Source organism: Pestalotiopsis fici, assembly GCF_000516985.1.
Source record: "Pestalotiopsis fici W106-1 unplaced genomic scaffold PFICI_Scf_1, whole genome shotgun sequence".
Lineage (NCBI taxonomy): Eukaryota > Fungi > Ascomycota > Sordariomycetes > Amphisphaeriales > Sporocadaceae > Pestalotiopsis > Pestalotiopsis fici.
Window position 1 is genome coordinate 4,432,540 of NW_006917091.1, and position 27,709 is coordinate 4,460,248.

General features: G+C 50.2%; 9 protein-coding genes across 9 annotated transcripts; 4 read left to right on the forward strand and 5 right to left on the reverse strand.

Annotated features, from left to right (window-relative positions):
- Positions 1–116: 116 nt before the first annotated feature.
- Positions 117–2,364, reverse strand: PFICI_01337 (uncharacterized protein; the record flags this gene model as incomplete). The annotated part of the gene is made up of 3 exons (XM_007829918.1): positions 117–1,940; positions 1,994–2,260; positions 2,320–2,364. The coding sequence occupies 3 exons, from the start codon at positions 2,362–2,364 to the stop codon at positions 117–119; spliced, it is 2,136 nt and encodes a 711-aa protein (XP_007828109.1).
- Positions 2,365–6,344: 3,980 nt separating this feature from the next.
- On the forward strand, positions 6,345–6,707 carry PFICI_01338 (uncharacterized protein; the record flags this gene model as incomplete). Its single annotated transcript, XM_007829919.1, has 1 exon — positions 6,345–6,707. One exon carries the CDS (start codon positions 6,345–6,347, stop codon positions 6,705–6,707), a length of 363 nt encoding a protein of 120 aa, XP_007828110.1.
- A 21-nt stretch (positions 6,708–6,728) lies between these two features.
- Positions 6,729–7,511, forward strand: PFICI_01339 (uncharacterized protein; the record flags this gene model as incomplete). Its single annotated transcript, XM_007829920.1, has 1 exon — positions 6,729–7,511. The coding sequence occupies one exon, from the start codon at positions 6,729–6,731 to the stop codon at positions 7,509–7,511; it is 783 nt and encodes a 260-aa protein (XP_007828111.1).
- A 1,013-nt stretch (positions 7,512–8,524) lies between these two features.
- PFICI_01340 (uncharacterized protein) lies at positions 8,525–9,898 on the reverse strand (the record flags this gene model as incomplete). Its single annotated transcript, XM_007829921.1, has 1 exon — positions 8,525–9,898. The coding sequence occupies one exon, from the start codon at positions 9,896–9,898 to the stop codon at positions 8,525–8,527; it is 1,374 nt and encodes a 457-aa protein (XP_007828112.1).
- A 695-nt stretch (positions 9,899–10,593) lies between these two features.
- PFICI_01341 (uncharacterized protein) lies at positions 10,594–11,854 on the reverse strand (the record flags this gene model as incomplete). Its single annotated transcript, XM_007829922.1, has 2 exons — positions 10,594–11,110; positions 11,163–11,854. The coding sequence occupies 2 exons, from the start codon at positions 11,852–11,854 to the stop codon at positions 10,594–10,596; spliced, it is 1,209 nt and encodes a 402-aa protein (XP_007828113.1).
- Positions 11,855–13,067: 1,213 nt separating this feature from the next.
- Positions 13,068–13,704, forward strand: PFICI_01342 (uncharacterized protein; the record flags this gene model as incomplete). Its single annotated transcript, XM_007829923.1, has 2 exons — positions 13,068–13,235; positions 13,300–13,704. The coding sequence occupies 2 exons, from the start codon at positions 13,068–13,070 to the stop codon at positions 13,702–13,704; spliced, it is 573 nt and encodes a 190-aa protein (XP_007828114.1).
- Positions 13,705–13,943: 239 nt separating this feature from the next.
- Positions 13,944–14,987, reverse strand: PFICI_01343 (GPN-loop GTPase 3; the record flags this gene model as incomplete). Its single annotated transcript, XM_007829924.1, has 2 exons — positions 13,944–14,804; positions 14,940–14,987. 2 exons carry the CDS (start codon positions 14,985–14,987, stop codon positions 13,944–13,946), a joined length of 909 nt encoding a protein of 302 aa, XP_007828115.1.
- Positions 14,988–16,815: 1,828 nt separating this feature from the next.
- Positions 16,816–18,318, forward strand: PFICI_01344 (S-adenosylmethionine synthase; the record flags this gene model as incomplete). The annotated part of the gene is made up of 3 exons (XM_007829925.1): positions 16,816–16,887; positions 17,133–17,798; positions 17,857–18,318. The coding sequence occupies 3 exons, from the start codon at positions 16,816–16,818 to the stop codon at positions 18,316–18,318; spliced, it is 1,200 nt and encodes a 399-aa protein (XP_007828116.1).
- Positions 18,319–23,005: 4,687 nt separating this feature from the next.
- Positions 23,006–23,827, reverse strand: PFICI_01345 (uncharacterized protein; the record flags this gene model as incomplete). The annotated part of the gene is made up of 1 exon (XM_007829926.1): positions 23,006–23,827. The coding sequence occupies one exon, from the start codon at positions 23,825–23,827 to the stop codon at positions 23,006–23,008; it is 822 nt and encodes a 273-aa protein (XP_007828117.1).
- Between the last annotated feature and the right edge of the window lie 3,882 nt (positions 23,828–27,709).

Genomic DNA, 27,709 nt, shown 5'->3' on the forward strand with positions numbered 1-27,709 from the left:
TGGTTGCGATTTTGTCAACACCCAAGAACGCCTCCAAGCCAACGCAACCTCATACACTTTATAAAAATGAAAAATGTCCCAGATGACAATCAATGGGGCCGTCATTGAAACAATTCCTACAAGTTCGCATCGCCAGCCGGCGTGTTGCCACTATTATCATCACCTTCAGCCTCGACGCCATGGAACGCATCACCAAAAGCCGAATCCTCCATGAAGTCGCCGCCCATATCGGCGGGTGTGTCGGAGAAACTTGCTAGGGCGTCGCCTGCACTATCGAGATCGCCCAGTGAGCCAAAGTCGTTGGCATCGTAGCCCACAGAGCCGGCAGCAGGTGTGCCGCTCGCCGAGGCCTGCTTGCTTGCTGGCCGCGACGGTGGCTTGGGAGCGGGCGAGTCGTTGCTAGGAGCAGTGGGGGTCGCTGTGGTTGGCGGTGCTGCCGCTACCGCTGCCGCTGCTGGTGGTGGAGGTGGAGGTGCTGTGCCACCAGGTGAGACACCCCCCTTAGGAACGACAACCCAGTCGTCAGCGCCACTACTATGTTCGACTGCCGCCGCAGCACTGGGTTCTATGTCTGTGCCGCCCATGTCAACATCTTGTTCTTGCTTCGGGGCCTCAGGCGCTTCAGTAGCTGGCGCGGTAGCTGCAGGAGCGGTAGTAGGGACGTTTGCATTGGCGGGTGTTCCCGAGCCGGATTGAGCTGCAGAGAAACCTTGAGGTGTGGGGAAGTTGTTGGCATTGCCAGGCGTTGACGTGGAAGATGCACCTCCAGTCTGCATCTGATCAAGTAGGCCGCCGGCAGTGCCACCCATGTCAACATCCTCCGAGTCGCCGCCCGCCGAAGGCTCGGGAACTGGTTCGGGGATAGGCTCTGGAGCGGGTTCTTGATAACCGCCATCCTGTATCCTCTTGAGATCATAGATGACTTCGGCACGACGTCCCAGCTGAGCTTCAACTTGCGACACAATCTCCTCCACCTTTTTGCTGTGCTTTGAGGTCCAACGTGGGGCATCTTCCTCATTCTCCTCAGGTCGGTCTAGACTCAGAGGACCAGGAGCTACATCATCAACGGCAGTCCGAAGCTCCTTCTCGGCGGCAGTCAGCACCGAGTTCTTCTTAAACTTAGCCAACCTCTTTTCGTGGTCGGCCTTCATTTTGGCAATCTCATCATTGGTAGATTCGATGTGTTCGGAGACCCTCTTTCGGAATTCTGCAGCCTGGTCTTTATCAAGATGGCTTCCCGCAGACTGCGAAGGCTTGCTCAGAGCATCGATGCCTTGGGCTTCAAAGATGCCATTAGTCAAGGCACCGAGTCCTCCCTTGAGTCCAAGTCCGAGGTTCGCAAAGCCTATTTGACCCATGCGATATGGCGAGGACAAAATCTCCTCCATCCATTCATGGTTTTGTTGATAGCGATGGAGGCTGATCTCTCGTGGAGTGAGATGGTCAAATACATCGCCCCGCGAGTAGTCCTCGTCGTCGTCGTCAGGAGTAAGTCCCACAGGGGCTTGGTTACCAGCCTGGCCGGTTCTCGCGCGCTTCGAGGGCGGAGCTCCTGCCTGGGGATGGGGAGGATATGCCATGGCTTGCGGTACAGGCCTATTGGCTGGGTACATGGGCTGTCGCTCCCGAGGCCACGTAATCTGGGGCCAGTTGACACGATCAGAAAGCATGAAGTCTTTCCGCTGGATCTGGCCAGATCGCTGTAGGTAGTTTCTGGCTTCCATGATAGTTTGCAGACGGGGATCGCGTGGCAGCATGTTGACTGGTATGCGCTCGTTGTTGTCAATGGGACCATAGTGTACAATCCATAAACTCGGGTCGATCTGAGGTGCGTTCGGGTTCATTGCATTGCTCGGGCAGAGACGGAATCTTCGTCGGGAATGGGAGGCCATGGGCTCGCCGTAGGCATATCCGGCCTTGTGAAACCACATTTCGAGTATCTTTTTAACAAGTTAGTCTAATGGAAGGAGTTGATAGCTTTGCAAAAGCGTACAATGCCATTTCCCATGTCCTGCGTAAAGTACTGCTCAGACGGGGGCCAAATGTAGCCGTCGCTGGCAAAGTTTGTGCCCATGAGCTGCAGCGGCTGCCAAGTAAGCATAGTAGTGCCATTATCAGGTTTATCGAGGTAGGTCCAGAAGAAGGGAGCCTTGTCGCGGGCGACCGACGGCGCGTTCATCAACATCTGGGTAACTTCCTGCACCTCGATTCGTGGCTTTTGCGTGTATCGAAATGTTGAGAGAAGATGCACATGCGGCAGCTGTGATTGGAGTCAGCGTGGCTACCAATAGATAGCAATGATGAAAGAATTTGCCGCACCAAGTCGCGATGGATGCCATGGCTGGGATCGCTCATAGTGGCCATGGCTGAGAGCTGAGCTGCGTCGATTTGCGCAATCGACAGCGGAATGAGGTGTCTGTTTGAAATGGAAGGATCGTCTATTTAGAAAAATTGCGCAGAGACGCGGGCGTGCCAATCGATGAAACGCAGCAATGGCAATTTGGGTTGGCGCAATGAACTGCGTGCGTGCGACGACAAGGCTGATGATCCAACTTTCAATTGCGAGTCGCGCCGTTGGTCGCGAAGCTTGGGTGATCAAATTGTCCGTAGAGTCGCGAAACCTAGAAAGCTTGTGGCTAGGGAGTTGTGGCTGGGGCTCATTGGTGCTAGTTCTATGTCACTGTGGTGGGGGTCACGTGTAATAAGAGCTGGGAGAACCGACGATCATCGTAATACGCAAAGAAATGTACCTTAGCAATACAAGCAAACAATCTACAATGCCAAAAACAGCGGATCTATGTTAAATACCTTAATACACAAGAGATTTTTTTTCCCCTTTGGTTAAAAAAGGGTCTTTTATTTTCATTTTTATCCTTTTTAAAAAAGGGCAATAAGCCTCGATTAGCGTGCAGTCTTGCAGGACTGGCCCCAAAGTACCATTGAATCGGTCGAATTCGATGATTGCTTAAATGTTAACTTGCAGACTTCCGTCTCGTCAGCGCCGGGTCGTCGAAACCCGAATGATTGGTAGCAAAGAACATATATGAATACAATCTCGAAGCTATCACGCTTGTAGTAGCACTGAGCAGCTGCATGGCATCACCAGCCAAGATAGCATGTTATATTCCGATATGATCTTTTGCTTGACAAGAGCGCGCAACTTTCATAGTATAAACAACACTCCACTCATGTCAGCCTAGAAACTGGTGATCAAGCTTGTCATTTGCTCAACAGCTTGCGCTGGAAATCATATAGACAGTGGACACTTTCTATCGGTACTGCTCTTAGGATACATTCATCGCCTTCCCTTTCTTACCATTGCGCAGCAGCTGGCCTTGCTGCCTCGGTGAAAGATCTATGGCCCAGTCGTGGTTGGCCATTGGATGCCTTCATCAACAAGTAGCGACCTCAGCAATGACATGTTTTCCTTCCATTCGTCAGACTTGCTAGTGTCGTTTCGACTCCTAACCAGAATGATAAAAGCTAGACAAGTTTAGCAAGCGTTAGTTCAAAACAATCGTGATGAAAACACTTACTGGAGAAAGAGCGAACACAGTCCTTGATCGTGGCTGCAACTAAAACGAGCGCAACCACCTGTCCAAATCCCCAAGAACTCTCCGGATCGCCAGATAGGAATGCTTCATTCGCGTGTCGAAGTTGAAAAAGCATATATGCATGGACCGGATACTGTACGATCGCCAAGAACATCACTCCCAGGCCTGTCTCGCCGAACCACGGTTCAAACAGACTCGACAGCCACATAATCTGGATATATATTCTGAAAGCACGATGCAACTCTGAATTCAAAGCTGTCAGAGGCCTCATACGGTCTCTTATATTTAGCCCCATTCGTTCGTATAATCGAGGGGTTGACCTCAAACACCAGAGGAAGAACCTAAGAACAATTAAAACATTTAAGGCGGGTACCATGAGAAGCTCGCTGAAATGGTATATCAAAAAGTACATCACACGGAATAGCTTTGGGCCTCGGCGTGCAGAAATTCCAGCATCTTCCAAGCGGTCTAAAAGGTTTTTGCGGGCCGGGGCTAGGCATAGGTTTAGGCTCACCAGGAGGTACGTAGCCGTAAAGATAAGGTATGCGATGTCATCAACAGGATGTGGCAAGGAATCATAATCAGTCGAGATGGGAGCCGTTATCCCTTTGGCGTAGTAGCATGATCCAGCAACGTTGTTGTCCCAGCTTCCAAGTCGCAGGCCAAACAGAATGGCATATGCTAGATAAAGCGACACATATATCGCCACCAAGTAGATGGTATGAAATATTGCAACTGGTGATTTGAACACAACAACTGCTGCTGCTGCCGCAGAAACGCTTCTCAAACGTCAGCGGTCATCATTCATGAGGAGGAGTTGGGGTGTAGATACCCAGTGACATTCACACTATCGTAAACAATATGGTAGTGGTACAAGCTTAGTGTGTTTCGTTGAACAAGAGCACCGATCAATAGTGAGATTGCTGAAAAGTAAGCACTGGAGGCCTTTTGACAGGGCGGGCTTCAGGCAGCTGTACCATTAAGCAATTGAGCGTCGCTCACTATCTTGAGAATGTCCGCGATCAAGATCATCTTGAGTTCTCGTCTTTGATTGATGTCGCCCAGCGGTGGCGTGTCTGGGTCGATCGATTGTTGTATGTACCATCGCGAACGGATGATCTGACACTTTAGGTCCAGATAAGCGTACCAAGCCGAAAGAGCAAAGGACAACCCCCCTTGGATTGTAAAGGAGAGCACAATCTGGCGAGCAGATCAGTTATGTCACGAGGCTGTGGGTCGAGAGAGGTAGCCGAGAGGGTCAAGGAGTACACATACACCAAGTCCTGCTATATCAACGTTGGAGCTACCGACATCCTGGCACTCCATTAGAAAATAAGACAGGAGTGAATGGTAGAGACCAAAGTGCAGCAAGTGAACAAGGTCAAGAGTTCGATATTATGGCCACGTCTGTCGTGAATTCCATTGTTATTCTGCCCAGTGATGCCGGCTCACGTTTATAGGAAAATCTTCCAAGACAGATGTTTCTTGATAGTGGTGGCGGAACTACCCTTTTTTCTATATTCATATTGCTCTCATTGCTTGAGCTTGGAAACTAAATGATTAAGTGACATATTTTCAGCAGTACGAGTCTTGGAATAAGTTTTCTTTCACTAGATAATCACTATTGCATGACTCTTCCCGTTCAATGAGAACTAATAGAGTTACAAGTAGCCGAGCTGAGGGAAGACAAAGTTCAGCTCAAGTTAGAGTTCATCGCGAGTAGCTTACAATGGTTGTCGAAAAAAGGTAAAGTGCGATTTATAACTGACGCAGGCACTGATTATGTCATCCTGCATCTGACTGAGAAAGAAAAGTTCTAGATTTTCAGGTCAACTCTGTTATGGCACTGAATCACGATGCATGTGGCTGCTGGCGCTTGCGTTGAGACACGGCGTTCGACTGACTGGCTTGCTTCCCGTTCAGGAGGGTTTCATGCCCTTGCATGCACTGTGACAACCTCTCCAACCAAGTGCAGAAGACCCTTGACCAGGGTCCTTGTCTGTCAATTGGACGCAACAGCTCCTTGACACCGTGAACACTCAAATTGGTCATGTATGCAACAGTCTCCGCATTTCCGTCCATGATGATCTAACACTGAAAATGTGCTGCGCGGGGCGGATGATCATGCCCACGATTAAGCTTAACTTGCATGACAAGTTATTGAGATGATGGCACGTCAGCTTTGGCAGGACGTTCGATTGAACATTGCTAAATACAGCATCCCAAATTCGGATGAAAACTTCAATTCAAGGAGTCACTTTTGGTTGAGATATACATGGCTATCAAACATACAACCTCACAAATGTTGCACTCGTCACGGTCTATCAACGTCACAAAAGCAAAACATCTCAATTGTTATTCCAGCGAAATTTAATGGCATGGGCGGGGCCTCATCGTCTGAACCAAGTGACAGGCCCGTCACTTGCCACATGGCACCATCTGAACCCGGATCAGAAGTGATGACTTATTCTCAACAATGTTTGCCGCAGATCACTTAGGCAAAATAGGTGCATTGTCCTGAGCCGTGCTATATAGGTGATCATATCCCCTCTGTGAAGCGGTTTCCATTGCCACTCTCTTCTTTGTCCTGGCAGTCGGTCACTCATCTTGTCGTAGCACTCTTGATCTTGTGGTACCTTTTTCTTCTTCATTTCGTTCATTACAAAGGTCAGCTACTCTGGAAAGTAGGACCATTCATATATCAACATATCAAGCCTTTTAATCACACCCTTACTGCCACCAAATTTATTCTTTCAATCATTTCATTAATACTTACCGACCACATTCATCATGAAGTCAACTTGTTTCTCAATAGTCTTGGCCACCATTGGCGCAAGGTTGACGCTCGCAAACAATTATCCAAGACAGAATAATGGCACAGAAGGACTCAGAAGACTGCCAGGAGCCCAAGGCGTAGCCGTCGATGGCTCGAATGGAGCAGCGAGCCCGGGACTAAAACCAATTCCCGGCAGTGCTGTTCAAGTCGAGAGTCTGCAGCCATTAATTCCTCTTTCGAGCACCGGCTTGGTAAACACTGGAGCTGCTGGGCAGTCTATATCGGTCACCTTGACTTCTGCAGAGGGCGCTGGTGCTGCTACCTTAATATCGAGCGTCGTATTGACGTCTGCATCCGTAAGTTCGAGTAGACTCTGAGAAGGAATGTTGCAACTAAAGATGAAGCAGAGTGAAGTTGTATCAGCTGCCCCAAAGGGTTTCTTCACCATTCCAAATGCTGCTGCTGGTGCTACATCATTGTCCAGCGCCGTTGAGAATAGTGCCACTTCTGTTCTCACCGCACCCTCAGCCACGACCACGGCATCCGCTCAGGGCTTCCAGCCTATTGCACTCTCCTCTAGCGCCTCTCTCGCGACATCCGCCCTCGAGTCAAGCGTATCATCCGCCTTGACGTCTGCATTGGCATCTGTCTTGACCTCTGACCTATCTCAGACACTGGCCACTTCTGAGCTTCTTTCAAACAATGCCACCGCAGCACTTACTCCTCTGGGTAGCGCCGGGGGAGCAGCAACTGCCACTGCCACTGCTACAGCCGTGAACAGTCCTCTACAGCCCTTGCCTGGGTCTTCCGTCGCGGCCACGGCATCTCTCCAACCTTTGAACGGTGCAGAAGGGAGCGCCTCGACCACCACGGCCGCCGGCCTCGAGCCCTTGAGCAATGCAGCAGCAGATGCCACTAGTACGTCGTTGAAGCCGCTTGGCGGCACCGAGGCGGCCACATCGCTGCAGCCACTGAGCAGCATCACCGGAAGCGCGCAGTCGGCAGCAACCACCTTCTTCCAGTCGGGCAGAGCAGGCGCCTCTGGAACCGTGACAGCTACCAACGGGTTCAACTCAGCCGTGGCCAGCTCAGTGCTTACCGCCAAGGCGGCCACGAATGTCATGCTGCCTTGGATGTTGTCGGTAGTGCTTGCTGGTATCACTGCCTGCCTCCTGCCGTGATTCTTCTAGAGGATGCATCTGAGACAAAAACTGGATTAAGGCGTTCATCTTGGATGGATGAGCATATTACATGGTACACAGTGACGCCATGGTAGCGAATAGCAAGCACACGAGGATTGAGGAGCGTTACATGGCAAGACCACAGATGCAGCATTTTGCGTTTGGCCAATATATTGCTCTTCTCATTAAAAGGAGCACGACATTCATTCTTGAAAGAGTAAAATTAGAAAAAAGAAATCAGCATAAAGAAACACACTTTTAAAAGACACCTTGATCATTGCTACAAAAGTGCCTGTAATAAATGCCCGCCACAGTGAGTATGATGAAAGTCAGATGCAGAACGACTTACGGTCAATCTTTTCTTCTTCATCTTTACCTAGTAGGTGGTTCCAAATACTGATGCATCACTTTGGTACACAATGTATGATGAGGCCAGACCCATGTTTTGTGGATTTAGGCTCATTCCGAGTCCCGAAACCTCGGGTGTTGCACAAAGTAATGTCCTGGCGATCACCCCGTACATTGAGCCAGGGTCCGAATGCAAGTTTATTTTGTGGATGCTACCGGCATTTGATCAAGTGTAATGTGCTGATTATTTCAATATGGCGTATGTGATTCAAAATGGGTCTCCACGCACTGATATAATTGCTACGGTTTCGTTATACTCATCTTGGACCGATGAGCATTTACACTTGTGATTACCATAACCGTGAAGCAATCTGTATGTGCTGAAAAAGAATGAGAATTGTGATTATTATAATGGTGAAATGCTGTTTAAATGTCTGCCGCAGGTGTTTCTCGTGTACACCATAAGCAATGCCCATGGGTTTAGATCCTCTTCTCCTGCGATTTTCGGGAGAAGATCAAGCATCTCGCCTAGATCCTCTTAACGCTCTTATTTTGTTCCTTTCACGAGACAGTCTATCTGCGATAGCCGCTGACGAATGCCTCTTTGTTTCTCTATCCCTACCTAGAACTCCACTGAATAATGCCGGCATGCAATCAAGGCAACTCTACTGCTTCAGTTGCAATCTGGCGTTCCAACCCACGATGCAGCGTATAAGGTCCCAGTCGCCAGCCTGGCCGACCCAGTCGGTAACCACAATTCCTGTACAGCCGTCACCGATACCCAAGTTGTTTGGCCCCTTGCCCTGTTCCGCATGTGCCGTACACAGGTACTCAATAATGGCGGGATTGACCTTGGCCGCAATCTTCTCTGGCCAGCAATTGGCATTGAAGAAGTTACTCGCAGAGAGGAAATTGATAAAAAACGGTGTATACTCGGGCCGGTCAGCAGCCGGAGGGCAGATGGGCTCACCGGCGCGCTCGAGATGCGCGCGTGCCAGGTCAACCTTTTTGCTGATATTATGACCCTGGGTGATCTCGTAAAAGTCCTGCACGCGAGCAATGTGCGGACCGCCCGACAACTCGTTTGCGCAATTGTCGGGCCAGTCGCTGGCGTCGAGCCCAAAGCCGCGGCCACCGTGCTCCTGGTCCAGCGACGCGTCGTTGCCGTAGCGCCGGAACAGGACGATCTTCCCCCTCGCCTCGCCCAGGTGCGGGAGGCGCGGCTCCGTGAACCACTTGTTGCCGTCGCTGCAGTACCGCTCCCGCAGGTACTTGGAGAGCTGCTGATCCGTGCCCCTGCCCGTGCCCTCGCGCTTGATGCTCATGACGAGCGTCTCGGAGCGGTTGGCGTCCAGAAAGGCATAAATGTCGTTGAGCATGTCCTGGAAGTACTTGCTGCCCGTCAGTGAAATGGGAAACGCGCTGTGTACCAGGATCAAGTCCGAGTTGTCGGGGTTGGTCTGGACGCGAATGTCAAAGAACCGCACGCCATTATCCAGCTGCTCCCGCACATTGACAGCCTGGCAGCGCACCGACGGCAGGGCAACATGGCAGGTTGGGCTGTTGTGCGTGCCCGGGATCGACAGCGCTGCCAGCGGCCAGTCATCGCGTAGCTCGCGCATCCAGGAGGCCAGGTTGGCCGAGCTGAATATGGCGAGGCAGCCGGCAGCAACAACGAAGACGGCAGTGTACTCGCGAGGGCCGTCATCCAGCTTCTTGAGCACTGTGCTGCGTCGCGAGAAGCTCGGTATGTCGACTTGATACCGGTGCCCTTCAGACTCAAAGGTCAGCCGCAGGAGCTCGTCCTTGCCCGGCGCCTTGACCTGATCCGTCTTGCGAGTTTCGAAACACGGGATTGGTATGGATACATCCCGGCGCTCCTTGGGGTCACCATCACCGTTGGGTGACGTGCTAGTCGAGTTGAAGATTCCAGTTATCCTGCTCTTGAAGTTGCCATTGCGAGGCTCTCCCCCGAAGTGTTCTACGACCTTCAGTTCCAGGGGGGTCGCCGTCAGGTTCCGAATGGTGAGATCCGTCATCTCTTGGTGGGGGTCTGGGCGGCTGCTTGACCAACAAGAGCCCATGAGGGTGAAATGTTTTGATAGTTTTGATCTTTTCTGGTACTAATTGCCTCCCTCGTGGCTCATTTTCCCCTTTATAAACAATAATATGCACGATACTGAAAGATGAAATCAAAGCTCCTGCTTGGCCGCACGGGAGAGACGTACCCTGGCATCCCCTGGTGGGGCTGGTGTATGCTAATTATTGTATTGATGCAATGACCGATTGACGAGCTGAAGTCTAAAACCGTACGCTGGGTTCAATGAGGCAAGCGGCACAATATCCAAGTATAAACATCGGCACTCATGTGTCACCAAAAAGTCAAATTCGAGTGACTGTCTTGTACCCTCTCTATTCAATGAAGAAATGGCAGCAGTACGCTTGTGTTGGTCCAATTCACTCAATACAACGATTAAACAGCATTACTCCGGGTATACACCACTATAGCCTCTCAACTGCTTCTGAACATTCTTTTAATTAAGCTCTCTATATATGCATGGATAATTCATGTGCCCTGATATTCTTGAGGCGCGTTGATGTATTGCTCCAAGTTATCGTTAGTGTACAACGCCAGTCACCATGTAAGCCGGGGGGTTCTCCACTGATCTTTACACTTGATAAGTGATATAACGACGCTGCAGCGATTGATTTATCCTTGTTTCAAGATACCTCGTTATACTCTCCGGTTGTAGGTCCAATGTCCTCGGGGGTTTGCCAAGAGAAGTCGCATGGCTTCAATGTCGGGCGCCTCAGGGCCATGTTCCATTACCCCTTGTTCTATGGAAAGTTGCGCATACTTTTGAGCCATTTCAGCCATGCCAAGAATATTGTAGTTCAGCGCTGCAAGCGTATATACATCTGCAATCTTAAAGTCCAGTCTTTCCTGCTCATAGAGCTCAATGAGATGCTCAATCATTGTTGGCGTGACCTGGCTGTTGCCTAGGTCGGCAAGTAGATTTTCCTCTTTGTAAATCGAATATAACCTCGCGTCGGATATGTCAGCTTCATCTTTCGACAGACTGCACTGCGAACAGGTACAAGCAAAGCCCCATGATGCATGAGCTCGCTGCTGTCGAACATCTCTTGCTCTAAACGAGTCCAAATAAGATATTGTGAGTTCCTCGCCCGGCTCAATGTCCCGTATCGCGTGTGTGTGATGAGTGAGGTTCCCGTCTATATAGAATGCGACACTAGATATCTCAGTCAGCTTAAACAAGATGACGGTGTGAACATGGGACTTACTTTGGTCTGCAGTCATGATTAAAACGTGAGACCACGGGGAAATTTCCAAAATGCTGACCATCATGGCCACCCAGATTGATCTGGAAGGAGTTGGTAAACATAATGTCCTTGATTCTGTGGCCACCAAATTCGCCTGCTTGGGCCATGAACTGCCGTCTCTTTGCTTCAGGCAAATGCTTCATGGCCATCTCCAATAGGTCATGTTGGCTAGCATCGGTGAGCTCGTCTATGAGACTTCTGTGCACCAAGACCACTGGTTCTGCAGCAAGTATTCGTTCTCCTCGTCGTATAGGTTCAACAGCAATCATGCCAACGCCCTTGTTGGCAATTTGCACGGTACGTAAAGCAGGAGATGTGAAAGTGCTGCCCATTGATGTAGTCATATTTTGCACAAGCATACTGTTTGCACTCGTGGTTATGATGGACAGGCCATCTCCGGATGATGTTTCGCTCGACCACACGCAGTATTTGCCAATGCAGGTATGCGGACCTTGCCATTTCCAGTCAAGAGGCTGCTGGCCACCTCCTATCGTTGGTTTGTAGGCAGCTCCTAGATTCAGCGGAAAAGCATCACGCCCCGAAAAATCGGAGAGTTGTGCTTGCAATGGTGTCCGAGGGCATATGCTTGCATAGGTGGCAGACCGAACTAACCACATGAGATGGGAAGAAGCGAAAAGTTGCAATAGGTTCATTGTCAGAGTTGGTATAGCATTCCGAGCTTGTGTCGTAAAAGAAGATGGATGTTCAATTAATTGGAAAGAAAGCTTGTTGATTCATTCTTACCGCCCAAGCTATATAAATTGAAATGTTATCATGTCACGGCTGGTTGTGTTGAGTTTCACCCGATCTTTACAACATGGGCTCGAGCGAGAGTTTAGAAATCCATGCCTCTGAAGGTCCTAGCTTGAAACGAATCTAAAAGACACACAAAGAGGGATATACTGCACCAAACTAATTGATATAATAAGCAGAACCCTCCCCAATACCTTGTGGCCGAAGAGTGTTCTTGATGTGTGGCAGCTTTGGCCTGCAAAAGGTTGAGTCTTGGTCGCTGGTTGGAAAGATGGGGTCTGTGATCCAGCCGCCTCCGAGCGTTCAAGCTGAAGCGGTACGAACAATGTCACGAGGAAGAAGGGCGGCTCGGCCTTTTATGATCGGAAGAGTGTGGTATGACTGGCCTGGGGGTGATCAAAGAAGACACCAGCACAAAGCGGCATCAAATGTGCCAAAAAGAACCCTCTGAGCAATAAGAATGCTTGAGGATGACGACCAGAACATACCACGGTTGAGCCATCCAAACAGATAGGCGGTCGGTGACTTGCTCCAGGTATATCCAGTGGGGAGGAGGTCCAGTCGGTCAAGTTTCCCAGGCCGATCAAAAGTCCAGCATTACATTTAGTTCCACCCACCCCACCGGACCTTTCTAGCTTAACACATGTCACCGCTTGCGCTGTTCGCAGCCTACCAATTTACCCAGCTTTAAGGACCAAGCAGATCGCAGCTTTTCCCTGCCAACGAACACGATACGCATCACATCCATCCCAATACCCTGCAGATCAACCCCAGAACCCTTGGAAATAACACAACCCTGGCCCAAAGTCTCGACTTTTTCTCCATCCGCTGTTCAAAAAAAAGGAAAAAAAGGAACAAGAAAGCTTCTTTTCTGCAAATATCGTCATCCGACCATACACCTTGTTGTCCAACGCGTCAAGTCCAACTTCTCCCTTACTTTTTACGCAGGTCGCTAGTCTTATCTGCTTTGAATCACGTCGCAAGCTACTCCTGTCCTGCACTCGCGTGACCTGGCGACAACAAGACGCGATACCAACCCGTGTCTATTTCATTGTCGCAGAAAACTCCCAGGGGGCATTACTTCGTGAGCGGCAAAGCTTGGGAAGAGCAGAAATGGCAGAAGAAAACCAATGGATACTGGACGCCCTCGATGGTCAGTCTCCCTATCTACCTACCTGGTTCCCTAACGCCCAGCAGCGTCGTCAAAGAAACTGTACTCGCAAGGACCAAGCTAACATTTCCTCCATCGTCAACAGGCGTCCTCCCCGAACAAACGGTTCAGTTCTTAGCAGACCATGTACTGGCCCGCGGGGCACCTTTTCAGACAGTACTGCGCTCGTTGCAGACACTCCTCAACGGCACAGTTGCGGCGCTGTACCCCATCTTGCAACCGATACTGGTGCGCGTTGGCACGATGCTGTCCGACAGCCCAGACTTTGTCTTTGTCCTCTCGCTTGTCGCCATCTTCTTTGCCGTCCTGCAGACCCTGCTGTGGGTGCACCGCATCATGATGTTCTGGACCCGCCTGCTCGGTCGTCTGCTGCTGTGGAGTCTGGTGGCTGCGGTCCTCGCCATGGCCTGGCAGAGAGGCCCCGAGGCCGTCATTCGCGATGCTGTCGTGTTTGTGAGCAAGGCCGCCGGCTACGCCGCCTTGGTCAAGGACATTTGGCTGGCCGAGTACAACAAATATGATGCACAAACCAAGAACAGCGGGAGAAAGGTTGGTGCCGGCAGGAGAGGTGGAAAATAAAAAGATACCCACACGTTTACGGCAAGTGCGATAGCTGATTCGGGAGTTACATTTTTTTACGAGACATGAGATACGCAATTGGAATTTACTGGTTGATTCATTTTTCTAATTATTGGTATCATGTGAGATCAAATCAATGAACGCCTTCGCTATGCAAACTCTCCCCAGGCGGTCGCTCCGAGATGTAGGGGCGACGCCATTTCTCCCAATTTCCAAGGTCTCTCCTGACTTGATCGGGCTTAGAAGTCCAACTCCTGGTCTTCATACTGCTCGTCCTTGAGTTCCTTGGGTTCCTGGGCCTCATGGAACTGGATACAATCGTCAATGTAACTGAGGATGGCACCGACGCTGTCCTCATCTTGCACGTTCAACTTGAGGTAGCTGACCATGCTAAAGTTCTCAATCAGGCCGGCCACGGCGCGGTTCAGCCTTCGAAAGCTGGCTCCCTTCATGACGGCATCCCTATCTTGCGGATCCGCCATGGCGTCATCGTCGACCGTGCCCCCCTCGGCCTTGCGCCGGGCCACCTCTGCCGGGTCATCGTCCAATAGGAGAGGATCCGGAGTGACGAACCTCTTCAGGTCCTTCTTGCGCACTTGATCTTTTACCAGATCCATCTTGGAGAGAATATTTATGTGTGGCACCTCGAGCATGATCATGGCGGACATGGCACTCAGCGTGCCCGAGAAGAACTTGGCCCGGTCGACGACAAAGGTTGCCTCGAGCAGGTAGGCGGCGCAGAGTCGTATGTCCAGGTTACCCGTCTTGGTGAGGAAGCGCGCGAGGGCGGGGAGAATCGGTACGTGCGTGTACAGCTCAATCTGGCCCGGCATATCAAATATGATGAGATACTCCTCCGTCAGGGAATCAAGACCCTCGGTCAGGAAGTCCAGGTTCTCCATGAGAAACTCGAAGCAGTAGATTAATCCACCATTGGGCCCCAGGCCCATTTCTTCCATTACATCCTCGAGCGAGATGAGATCTTTGATGTCCAGATCGGGTTGGTGTTCGAAGGACTCGGCGGCCGGATCGAGGTTGACGTAGAAGCATGAACGACGATTCAGGTTTAGGTGAGTGATGAGCGAAGCGCAAAAGGTGGACTGTCGTTCAATTTTGTCAATCACACATTTCACCATTGGAGAGAGCAAAGAAAACATAAACGCGAGACAAGCTTGATGTGCTGTACCGGCGTATCCAGCCGGCTTGTACATGATATTATTAGGAAGCCAACTCACCTTGCCCGCCCCGGCGGGGCCCATGACCATGACGCCGAACTTGCTCATCTTGAAATTTGGGGTTCGGTAGGTTTATACAAGCTATACTCGCCGATTCTTTTGCTTGTCTGTCTGAGGCTGTTATACACGATGAAAAGTTTTAGCGGCGCAGGTGGTGGTGGTTGTTGTTGGATCGTTGAACTTTTGGAGTTCACTCCAGCCTTGCAGAATTCAAGGTACGATAAAATCTCCGCCTCGTCCGGGCGATTGGCAGAAAAAAAAAAATATTAACCACCCCCAATGGAGGGGTCTGGAGGGGCAAGAATATACGTTACAGAGCACGGCTGCAGGGATTGGCTGACAGTACAGTTGCCAGCACAGACGCATGTGGGGTCCACTAAGGAACCATTGATTTTGTTTTATTTTACTTTTCAATGACTTTGGAAAATTGGATTGATCATGTCTCGACCCAATTTACGTAGTGCTAGACAATTTCAGATCTAGCCAACTTGCATTTGACTCGATCGCGTACCAAGTCCCTATTTGCTGGAACTCGAGACCTTCTACTGAGAAACAATAGGGACAATAATGGACCAAACAGGCAACAGATGCAAGCGATATGCATGCAGAGCACATTATCCCACTTGGATTTTATACCATGACCCTGCGCGCGAGGGGTAATGAAGATTTTCTTTGACCTCTTGAGCCCGAAGCGGAGTGACGCTGGCAAGCTGGATACCATTCTCCCCCTCCCCTCTCGGACGAATTGAATTGCCATGGCTTGTCTTCCAGGTGGCCATGTTCTTCTCTGCAGATCATGTACCGCATGTCTGTCTCGAGTTAGACAATCCTCACCCCGTGCATACATTCGTTGCATTGCCTGTGAAGGAACGGTGGTCTACTGGGGCGCCGGCTAAGACAAGAGGTGTAAGCTACCTACGATTACATGCAGTCAGACGGCGGAGGATGAGAGAGTAGATGGCTTGAATGGCTTTCCCCGTAACGACAAGGCGTCATGCTTGGCCAGTAGTAGCAAGGTGTCCAGACGGTTGAACTTGTATCGATCCTTCAAAGCTCGGACGGAGCACGTTGTTGTTGAGAAACCATCCGAATGGCCAAGGAAGTTAGCCAGGTTAGATAGGGTACCCAGTTTGGCAGCAAGAAAAGGCATTGATCTATCTGCTATGTGCTGCTGCTACTACTAAAAGGTAGCTAGTTTATTGCCCCGCGGAAGGCTTTCATGTCGATTTGCGTGGTGGCCGTGGGAGCGGCCAATGCCCCGATATGATGGACAAGGTGGGATTTCTTCTAGCTCGTGGGTCTCAAGGTGGGGAGCGGTGAAAAAAATCAGTCCAGTCGGCAGTAAGGACTATGAGCATTTCTGTTATGGTATTGGCAATATGGCGCAATTCGGCCCATAAAAACTTTTTGCTGCTGTTGGAGAGACGGTCGAAGGAGGGGGATTATTTTTTCTGGCAGGTATCCGGTACTTTTGGAGCACACAAGCAGGAGCCCAACGAAAAAGTACCCGGACCTATCAAATACTTTCCCAAGCTGCCCCTCCTTCAGTCGAATCCGACACTCGGCATCCAGCGCGGCGAGCGAGTTCTGATGGCTTTCTGCTTGTGCCTGGCTTGTGTCGGTTGGCCAATTTGTGTGTCCCTCATCAATTGGAAAAAGGACCCTGTTTCGTTTCTCCCCGACTCTCTGTACTCGATCTCTTCCCATAAATTCGCCAGCCATCGTCCCTTCCCCATTCTCCTCAGTCCTATTTCTTCATTTCCAGTTGTGTCCTCTTTTTTTTTCCTTCACCCCGTCCCATCGCGTCTGCCGTTAGACAATAGAAGCCATTGTCCTATTGCTTACACGCTAAAAAGAAATAAAAAAGACTTTCAAGATGCCTGCCACCAACGGTACCTCCAACGGCGATGCCTTCGCCATCCACAACGAGGGTGCTTTCCTCTTCACCGTGAGTTTTTTCCCCCCTTTGGTTACTTTGATTCTTCCCTCAAACCAATGTCGGTCGGTCCGTTGCGCGATCTACGATCTGTGGCGCTCTCAAGCCGCCACGGTCCACAGATCGCGCGGCTGTGATATTCATTCTACCTGCGCCGTGAGCGACAGATAGGCTGTGAAAATCGCAACTTTGCGGCCCGTTCTCCAGGCGCAAACATACTCGAGACGAAGAACTGCGATGCTAACAATCGGATCCAGTCCGAGTCCGTCGGTGAGGGTCACCCCGACAAGATCGCCGATCAGGTGTCAGACTCCATCCTCGACGCCTGTCTGGCTGAGGACCCCCTCTCCAAGGTTGCTTGCGAGACCGCCACCAAGACCGGTATGGTGATGGTCTTCGGTGAGATCACCACCAAGGCCAGCCTCGACTACCAGAAGGTCGTCCGTGCCGCTATCAAGGATATCGGCTACGACGACTCCGCCAAGGGCTTCGACTACAAGACCTGCAACCTGCTCGTCGCTATTGAGCAGCAGTCCCCCGATATCGCCCAGGGTCTTCACTACGACCAGGCCCTCGAGGCTCTCGGTGCTGGTGACCAGGGTCTCATGTTCGGATATGCCACTGACGAGACCCCCGAGATGCACCCTCTCAGCCACTTGTTGGCCCACAAGCTGAACAAGGCCATGTCCGACGCTCGCCGCGACGGCTCCCTCCCCTGGCTGCGACCTGACACCAAGACCCAGGTCACCATGGAGTACAAGCACGACGGCGGTGCCGTCGTTCCTCTGCGTGTCCACACCATTGTCGTCTCTGCCCAGCACAGCGAGGACATCACCACTGAGCAGCTGCGCAAGGAGATCACCGAGAAGATTTGCAAGAAGGTTATCCCCGCTCAGTACCTCGATGAGAAGACCGTCTACCACGTAAGTCGCAAGAGATATACCAACTTGGGTTTCGAGACCGTACTGATTATTTCTCTAGATTCAACCCTCTGGTCTCTTCATCATCGGTGGTCCTCAGGGTGACGCCGGTCTGACTGGCCGTAAGATCATTGTCGACACCTACGGTGGCTGGGGTGCCCACGGTGGTGGTGCTTTCTCCGGAAAGGACTTCTCCAAGGTCGACCGCTCCGCTGCCTACCTCGCCCGATGGATCGCCAAGTCCCTCGTCAACGCCAAGCTCTGCCGCCGTGCTCTGGTTCAGCTGTCCTACGCTATCGGTATTGCTGAGCCCTGCTCCGTCTACGTCGACAGCTACGGCACATCCGAGAAGAGTGCTCAGGAGCTTGTTGACATTGTCCGTGCCAACTTCGACATGAGACCTGGTGTCATTGTCAAGCAGCTTGACCTGGCCAAGCCCATCTACTACCAGACTGCCAAGTTCGGTCACTTCGGTACCAACCAGAGCTTCACCTGGGAGCAGCCCAAGGAGCTCAAGTTCTAAATGAGCTCTACCAGGTAGTTGTAGCATAATGTCTGCCGTTCCGTGGGGGGACTGAATATCACTCGCGGAAGAATCAACTTCTTCAGCATAGAAAGGCGTTTTTTTGGGTTTAGAATTTTAATGATTCCCTCATCGGACCATATAAAGGCAAAGCATGGCGTACGGTATTCAACAAAACCGTCTCGGCAAGGCAGGAAAAGCCTTGGAAGACAGTCGGTTCGTTTGCTAAACCTCTAATTAAGAGGTGGAATTCAACAATGGATAACAAGTTTCTCCACATGGAAAAGGAGAATAGCGACAAATCATTTCCGATATCTAGGATGATTTACGGTCCAAGTTGTTTAAGAGTTGCAGATAGATGAATAACAATCTCACTCTTATTTCAATAACTTGATTTGTTACATGTGTCACCTTGCAATGACTTTATGCACAAGCACAAGTCCCATGATCCCGAAAGCCCATTGTTGACACAATGTATGATGCTCACGAATATTAGACATCATAATACCTTGCCTGTCATTTTGTCATCAAACATGAGACGAATTAGTACACTCTGCTTCGTGCGATTTCATGCAATCTATCTAAGCATACCGAAGAAGACGTGTTGAAAGAAAGCGGAGCTGGAATTATACCATGATTGTACGGTCTTCTTGGCTGGGTGGTGGCAGAGCGACATTGCTTGACTCTATTAGTGTCTATTAGTGAGCAGATCAGCTGGGAATGGGAACCAAATGGAATATGTTGTTCTAGAAGTATAAGATACCGTGAGGCCGAGCCAATTCTTCCATTGCTTCCAATATTCTTGCGGAAGCATTTCACCAGTCGCCAAATGACATGCCAGCCACGATAGAACCCTCGGCAATTGTTCTGATACAAACCCAATGCGCCGATCATTGAGACGTCATAACAAATGACTGCGAACCAAGAAAGAGCCACTTGCTGTTCATCTGACTGCAAACCTGACCTCTGTGGTATGAGGGGTTTTTGAGGAAACCTCTCCTTTCACCATTGAGCTATCATCGGCTGGGGACAGTCATAGCGCATATCGGAGCATGGTGTTTTGTGATGGGTGGCTGAGATTGAGGACTCGTGGCGGCCAATCTGGATGACCAGGCCACCTTGATGTTCGATACTTCCGCCGAGGTGGGCGTGAACGAGAGATGGGAAGGGTGTAATGTTAGTATACCGACCATTTCCAATTTTCTCAGAATGACCATGTGACAATAGTAATTGCGCCGCTGGATCTTATGGACAGCTCGAGTCCATCACTTGTGAGTTACGCATCTGGGAGCTCTAATTGGTCTATTCCTCATTTTTGCTCCCCTTCGTAAGGCCGCTATACACGGCTCGATCTCGTAACTCAAGGAGGGCACCGTAAGTCTTTGCGTGTTGTAATACCTATTCGTAACTGCATATGATCCTAGGATAAGCGAGGAGCTTCTGTCGGTAGACGTGTAGTTTATCCGAAGAAGTGACCTAGAGTACGGCATACCTCGACGTCGTTGAGATTAACTGTGGAATTCAGACTGATAAGCATTCTTAATAATGATGTGTCGATATTGTCTGATCAAAGGACGTTTGGAGAGGATGATTTAAGGTTCCAGTAGCAGCATACAGGATAAAAGAATCTCAGACGTGTGGCTCGTAGATATGGAGGGTGAGAGAGTGAAGGAGAGTGAGGGAGAGTGTGTGTGAGAGAGAGAGAGAAGGTTGAACCATCTCACATTTGCCCCCTGGTGGCATACTTTCGCCGATAGACATGGTAGGCCTCGGCCCAAAATATAGAAAAATTTCTAAATCCACAAAACCTCTGGGAGTTCGAGCGTGTCCTCGAAGTTGTCATTTCTGTTCTATACAGGCCCAACCACTTCTTGGTGTCGCAGCACATGTCTCTCTGCCTTTTCCTCGACCATTCTGTTCAGCGGCCTTTTAAAATTACAGAGGTGAGATTAGATTGGCAAATAGCAGTGCATGGAGGATATTTTACAACAGGAATTACATATGGTACGTTGCCGTGCACATGTCGGCCACTTCGCCTTTGAGTCATTGAACGAACCTCGACTCAACACGGTTGGTTGATCAAGACTCGACTTGAGCGCAAGAGCGTTTGCTTCTCGGAGTACCATCACGCAAGCTTCACTCTCACCTCTCCTGACATACCGTCATAGAGATATCAACACACATCCATCATTATGGTGCGGGGCGTTGGCCGATGGTTACGACCTTAATTCGGCTTGAAGTTTACTAAGAATCATGCATTTCCTACTGTCAATACTCACAATACTACTCCGGTTTGACCTTGAGAAAGCCTGATGGCGGTAACATGTTGGCATAAGCCAATTTAAATCTTCATTCGCAGCATTATGTGTCAACAGCAGCTGGAAGGAGAGAACACGGCGCCTTCGTGAAGATGGCTTTTTTTCCTTTCTTTTTCTCTTTCTCGAGAGGATGACAGCAATGCCAAGTTCTGCACCGCGGACTTTGCAGGATGACATGTCACCTGTGCATTTCCACGTGTTTCCCACAATCGTGTTCATGAGTGGGACCCTACCTTACACTATAGTGATATCCACAATCACGATCATGTACACTACATAGTATAGTCAGGCCTAGCAACGCACAAGGGATATAACATACAGTGGACTGAACCACAAGCTTGCCTCTGAAACAAGCAGAGTAGTAATCATCAGACCCAACCCCCAGATGAAGGATCTTGCGTCGATGAGTAGAGCGCCAATATAGCCAACCAGCGACTCAGCAAGTCACATACAGAATCAACGACCCACGAGCAATGGCCACCTAGATATGCCCCGTTCAACGGAGCCCAACCTCTCTCTTAATACCTTAATTGGGCCAATCGGCACCAAGCCTGGGGGGTAAAAAGGCGACCCCATTGTGCTTGTCAAAATCCAGGAACCAAAAAGCACGCTCCAGCACATGGTTCGTTATCGGAACTCGAGTCTTGTATGGTGCCAGGTGGACAATTTCATACTTTTTTTCCTTTTCAATTTTACACCAGCCACCTTGGCTGGGAAGGCCCCTTGGCCAACGAAATTGACCCGCGAGACCCTTTTTGTCCCCCCATTCCCGGGGACGCGAGTAATCTTGCAGGTTTTCTCCAGGACCCTGTTTGTGAGGACCCTTTGGACCTCTTGGGTTAGGAAAAGGACCCTTGAAAGGCCAAAAAAGCATAGCCACCTTTATTCCTCTCTGCCTAGGTACCTAGCTAAGAAAACGCGAAATTGAACCCATTTACACGTAATTAAGAGGGCGAGGGGGAAAAAAAGGGCCACCTCTTGAACGCGTCAGTGTCCACTTCTACGTGAACAACCTGCTTTGTATGCAGACCACGGGGTTATTATTATACGTGGCAAGCCAGTGTGTCACGAAACCTGCGGCCCATCTTCAAGCACTGCATTGGGAAGATAGGCTTTTTTTTTTTTTTTTTTAATTTTTTTTTTAAAGGTCAAAGTGCAATCTTTTAGTCTTCCCGCTTCTTCCAGGTTGTAGGGAGCAGAAAAAAGAGACTTACAGTGTCGGGGGCAAAAAAAAGACCCTGAAGATCAGGACGAGAGAGGTAAGGAGTGAGAAAAATTAAAGACGAAAAGAAAGAAGGACAAGAGGGATAAAATTGAGTCGTAGGTAGTTTCGGGACTAGTTGGCGTCAGACTATTTGGGACCCTTACAACCAGCCTGCCAGGTTGACCACGTTGGTTAACCCAAAGCAAAATCAAAAGTGCTCTTTTCCTCTTTTTACCAAGTCTTCTCTTCATGTTCCCATCATCCACTGCCCTGCTCCCTGTTCTGTTCCTGGATGGGGGGAATTTTTTGCCTCGCCTAGTGTCCTGGGTTATCCCTTGCGGGCTTTTTCTTATTCTTTCTTTCATTGACTTTTTTCCCTCTCTCTTTCTCTGAACCTTCCCTCGTTGACTCCAATCCAAAACCAACCCACCTCTTTGTGGGATACTACGCGAATATACTTTCTTGAGAGGGGGGCTGGAAAGGGAGTGGATCGTGAGTGCTTTAGGTGCAGCAGTAGTTTGTCAAGGAGCCAAAAGCCCGTGGGGACACACAGAGATGAGGAGATCTGGGAAAAGAATGGGGAGCTGTGGTGTCCGGATCCGGGGGCAAGGCAATCAAGAACAAGAAGGCTGTTTCCGCCCATCTTGAAACAATCAAGAGACACCGTGCGGCATTCTGTATGATGTGCAGATATATTATTCAATGGAGAATAGAACCAACCGTGCGTTGCTTGCGCTTGCGGCGCTGACAGAAGTCACCTATTGTGTAGGCGAGCATCTAGGTAGGGAATCCTACGGTTGGCACAGGGACAAAGGTCAAAGCAGATAGTACTTACTAAGTAGTCACATCTCAAGGTTGCAGATAAACAAAGTATTGATGTTGCTGGCTCAATTCAAGATATTATTGAGACTGGACTAAATATTCAGGCGCTTCTATGCGCAAAAACCATGGGATATCACTTATTGTGGTCCTCATTGATGTCAATCCTGAACGCCTTTTTTGCCCTCCTATCCGGGTCTAGACAAGGTATAATGCGAAAATGCTCTAAAAACAAATGAGAAGAATACTGCCTGTCATAGGCATGCTCGTAAGCGACTCTGTCTGTTCCAGAGTCGTTTGATGAAAAAGAAGGAAAATATATGAGTGAATGAACAAAACGTGGCCATCACCGCCAGGTTCCGTGGATCTTGCCTCGCCTACTCCTTGACTTGAGGCCGACGTCTCCATTGACCATGAGACTCTTCCACCTCCTTCCGATTGAGCTGCGATCTTTGCCCAAACTCCTGGCGCAATCTTGCCAGTCATTCTTAGACAGCTTCAGCTTCTCCAGAATAAGCTCGACCAGCATCCGGTCCTCCTCTGTGCTCCACCTCTCGCCGTCTGCCTCGACCTCTACTTCCTCGTCACTTTGGGTCTGCTCTGAATCTGTGTTTGCCTTGTGTAGGTTGTGAAAGTCTGACCGCACTAGACCCAAGGGAACAATCTCAGGCGCAATGCGTGCGCGCTTCGGCGTCCTGGGGCCCGAGTGAGATCCCTCGTCGGCCGAATCCGATTCATGAATATCTAGGTCGCTGTCGATATCATCGTCGCGACCCATGTCGTCGTCGTCAGATCTGCGCCTCTTGTTTGGCCCTCGCGGTGGAGGGGCGCGCTTGACGATCTTCTTGCGACCCATCATTTCTGGGCTGGTATCTGGTTTGCGCGCGCGAAGGCGCAACTTCATGGGTGACGGAATGGTAGCGTGTGCCAAGGGTGGTGTTGGGAGCTGGGCTGCACGACGAGGGATGTTGTCTTCGTCGGTCCCAGATATAATGACAGGTGCTGGCGCAAGCATGGAGTGAAGTGCGCGACACGACGTCATGATGCTGTTGATACCACTATAAGCATTGATAGGTGGGCTGGCGGGTGGCGATGAAAAGAGAGGCGATGAGAGTCGCGTGTTTGGTCGCTGCGACGAGTCGCAAGATAGCGCCGAAGGCAGCAGCATTGTTGTGTCGAAAATAGTCGATTGGAATGAATGGGTGGGATGCGACAGCAGTGTATGTATAGACAATCCCCTTGGCGCTTGTTTGCGCAAGTACAAACGGAAGTAGCGAGGAACGAGAGGATTATGTTTGCGACAATCGCAGAAGTGGTAACGGCGCTCCCTGAGGTTAAGCGACAAATGGCGCGACACGCAAAATGTCGCTTCTTTTTGCTTTTGAGTTGCGGCGCGCGGGACGGCTGAGCTGTCACAAGGGGCGGGAGCGTAATCGATTTGTTTTGTAGATTGTTGCAAAGTAAATAGATAGTCGGCGACAAGAGCGCGCAATGCCCAGGTCGCAGACTGAGTTTCTGTTGGTCGCGACCGTTTTGTTGTTATTGACTGGTAGGTAGGTAAATGGTAATAATTTGCTAAGTTGGTGGGTTGAAGGAAGAAAAAGAGCTTTCGGGGCTGGGGAGTTTGGGGGGTGACAAGGACTTGTTCGCCTAATAAGAGACCCGAACGCCCCCCCGAAAGGGCAGCAAGTCGGGAGTCAGCAGGTTGCGCCTTTCCTTCGGGGGGGAGAGAGAGGAGAGACCAGAGGTGACCCCCCAGGTACAACGGCGCACTGCTAGGCCCCAGCTTGCCATCCCATGCTAGGCCAACGAGCAGCGAAAAGCGACGACCGGGGCGGGAGTGCCCATCAGTGGGGCTCTGGGCGTGTTAGACCTGTTCTAGCCTAGTTTATAGGTGGGGCCAATAGACTGCTCCACCTGTACCTAGAAAGGTACGCGACCCAGAAGGGTTGTTCCAGCGAAGCCTATCTCACTGCCAGGGGCTTGCTTGAGGTACTTGGATTGTATCTATCCATCTTCTTCCATTTGATCAATTGGTTTTACACTTTGTTCCTCCCTGGCGGCGGCATCAATGTATGTCGTTCACAGTCTCTCAATGGCTCACCGCAGGCCCAAGACGGTACCTTGCGTAGCTCCGCACCACTACGTACCTACATACAGTAGGTAACTCTCCATTGGTGCCCGGGTGGAGAGCCATGTCACCCAGGTCAGACTCTAGATGCGTCGACAAAGTCATACTACTGGACGCTTGCCACGGAATCTCCATCCTGCCCGTCTTCGTGGCTCGTCGTTAGGGTCTTCGTGGACCCGTCTCTCAGTGTTGGCATAGGAGACAGATCAAATGTAGGACGTGGTAGTTCCCATGGAAAGCCGTCGACGTGCTACATACGCAAGATAAGAACGTCCGTCTCCATGGTCCCCGAATCGACACCCCCGGTTACAGTCCCAAAGAAGTGGCAGCTCCTCCCCTGCCCTGACCTGACCTACCGTAGCTAGGCAACGCGACGAGCAAATAGTCATATAATTTTACCCAGAAGGGAGTCCTCGGTCGCTGTCATCTTAAACTCTATATTCATAGACAGCGGCAGACGATCCTAATGAGGTATTCCGATTAAAGTTGATAAAGATTTCTGTGGCAAATCTAGGTAGACATTCTGGGTATACTCATTAGACTTGCAGCGTCAAGACTCTGATGAGCCGCCATCTCCTGCATCTTAAAACAGCATGTCTTACATCTCTTCACGCCGCCCCAATCCCAAATCCAAGACATGGTGGCCGCCTCGGTGAATAGATTGCAGTCGTGCACCATTATGCTGTGCGACAGTCACAAGGGACATCAGAGAAGAGGGAGGCAAGGGAAGAGAGGGGTGCCAGATTCGATTGCAGCCGTGTTCCCGATAACAACCACCACCACCATCACTACCAAGGCGAAACTAGACAGCACCCCCAGACACCCTGGACGGATGACTTGTTTCGCTTTCAAAGGGGGGAAGGGTCCCCGTCCAGTGTCTGATTGATGATCGCCAGGTTCCTGGAGCTAAAATTGCTTCGGGTCCTTCGTCGTCATAGGAACTGGGCGAGTATCAGCATGCGATCAGGACAAAAAAAAAAAAAACCTGGCCCATGGAATAGAAAAGGATGAAAGCAGGATTTTCCAGAATAACATTGAATCTCGATGCTTACTGTCCTCACATGGCACCCATGTTTCTTCAATGCATAGCATAATACGGAGTACAGCACAGCAACGGCACTTGCCAACCTACGTACTTGGCCTTGATGTATTATCGATCGATAGATGAATGATCTCATGGCATTTTGGTTGTTCGGCTTACGTGGATGACTGTATCCCTACGCGCGCAGGAACAGGCACTCATCTCTCAGTTTCAGTCAGGCTGTCTCGCCCTTGCATTTTACAAACTGATGAAATCTGCTCAGACAGTCAACCACAGCGCGCCCATTGGGAAGCTAAAGGAGGCGCTCCCAAAAGATCCGCTCCGGCAGGAGACTTTCTTGACCTAGACATTTGGCTTTGATCACCCGACTACCATGAAGGTGGGCAGCCATGAAATGTGGGTGAGTGGAAATTCCCCCGTTTGCCCAAAAAGAATGGATCACAAGTTGTCAATTAAAATTGACTGCCCAAGTAGGGGTGGTTTTCGCGTATGGCACGAGGAGGAAAAGGCTATCTACAGCAGGTCATGTATAGCGAAAACGCGTTGCATGAGCGTTGACTTTGTCTTTTTAGCATCCGAGTCTGCATGCTTTCTATGTAGTCTCGTCTGCTTGGGAAAAAAAAAAACGCTCAAGACGAAAAGGAAAAACGAGAGCAACGGAGCACTCGGAGTTGACCATAGGTGTAGTGCAGGCAGTGATCCACGACACCGCAAGCAACACGAAAAGTGGGAGATGGGGGAAACGTTGAATCATGACGAGATGTCGTCGATTTAGACGCGTCGAACCGCGACGTGTTCGCGTCTTGCTCTAACGCGTTTAATTGCCTGCATATGGAATTCCCCAATCAGAGCTTGGATGACGCTAGAATGCTCCACTATACGGTTTTGATTGGTCAGACATAGTGGGACTTTGACTCTCCGCCCCACCCATCCACCAAGGTTCATGTTCGTTTCTCCATGTGCATCTTTGCCTGTTACCCACCTCTCAGACTTCTGGACTTCTAGCCTCTGAGACCTCGACACACACCCCGTTCGTTACCCGTGTGGCCGCTTGATCAGAAGAAAGGAGAGGGAGCACCTGAGCACGCCCAGAGAGAAGACTTTTGCAACCAGTCACATATTGCTCATCTGGTCACTCACTCACTTGCTCCGTTGTTCTCCCTTCCTTTTGAGCTCGTCGCGCTATCTACCTATTTCACCGAGAACAGAAAACAGAGATTCTCCACACCTCTCTGCCTCACCATGGCAACCTTTTTATGGGTGACATGAATACCCCCCACCCAGCAATGATTCTTGTACAGAACATTGCTAGGAGAATCTCAAGTCTGTTACTCTGTCTGCACTTTTGTAGGTAAGAACAGACATTTGCGCCTGTTTCACAAGTCACAGGTCCGATGCAAGACGCAACTTTGCAACTTGTGAACAGCGCTCGAGCCTTTTGCCTCATTCCCCCAGCTGCCTCTTTTTCTCTTTATACTTTTGCTTGGCAGAATGGGGCCCGCAGAACCTAACAAGAAAGATGCTCGTTGCGCTCGGGATTGCTCACTTGAAATGAACAAATTCTCCTTCCGCGCGCATGGGAAATAAAGACAAGGTCATTGTTCCTGCTTTTTTAGAGTTGCAACAAACCTGCAGGAAGAACGAGAGAAGAAAAATGCACGCTCGGAGATCGGCTCCGTTTCATCTTTTTGCAGCCCCCTCCTCCCACCCTCTCCAGGTATCACCGAGCGGCCGATACCTACCTAGGTTACTAGGTTACATGACTTGTCCTTCGGCAATGGCGACAAGAATGGATAAAATCTCATGTTTCGTCCTCCAAAGAGAGAGAAGAAAAAAATCTCCGATGCAGCAACGCATGAGCATGGTTGATTTGGGCA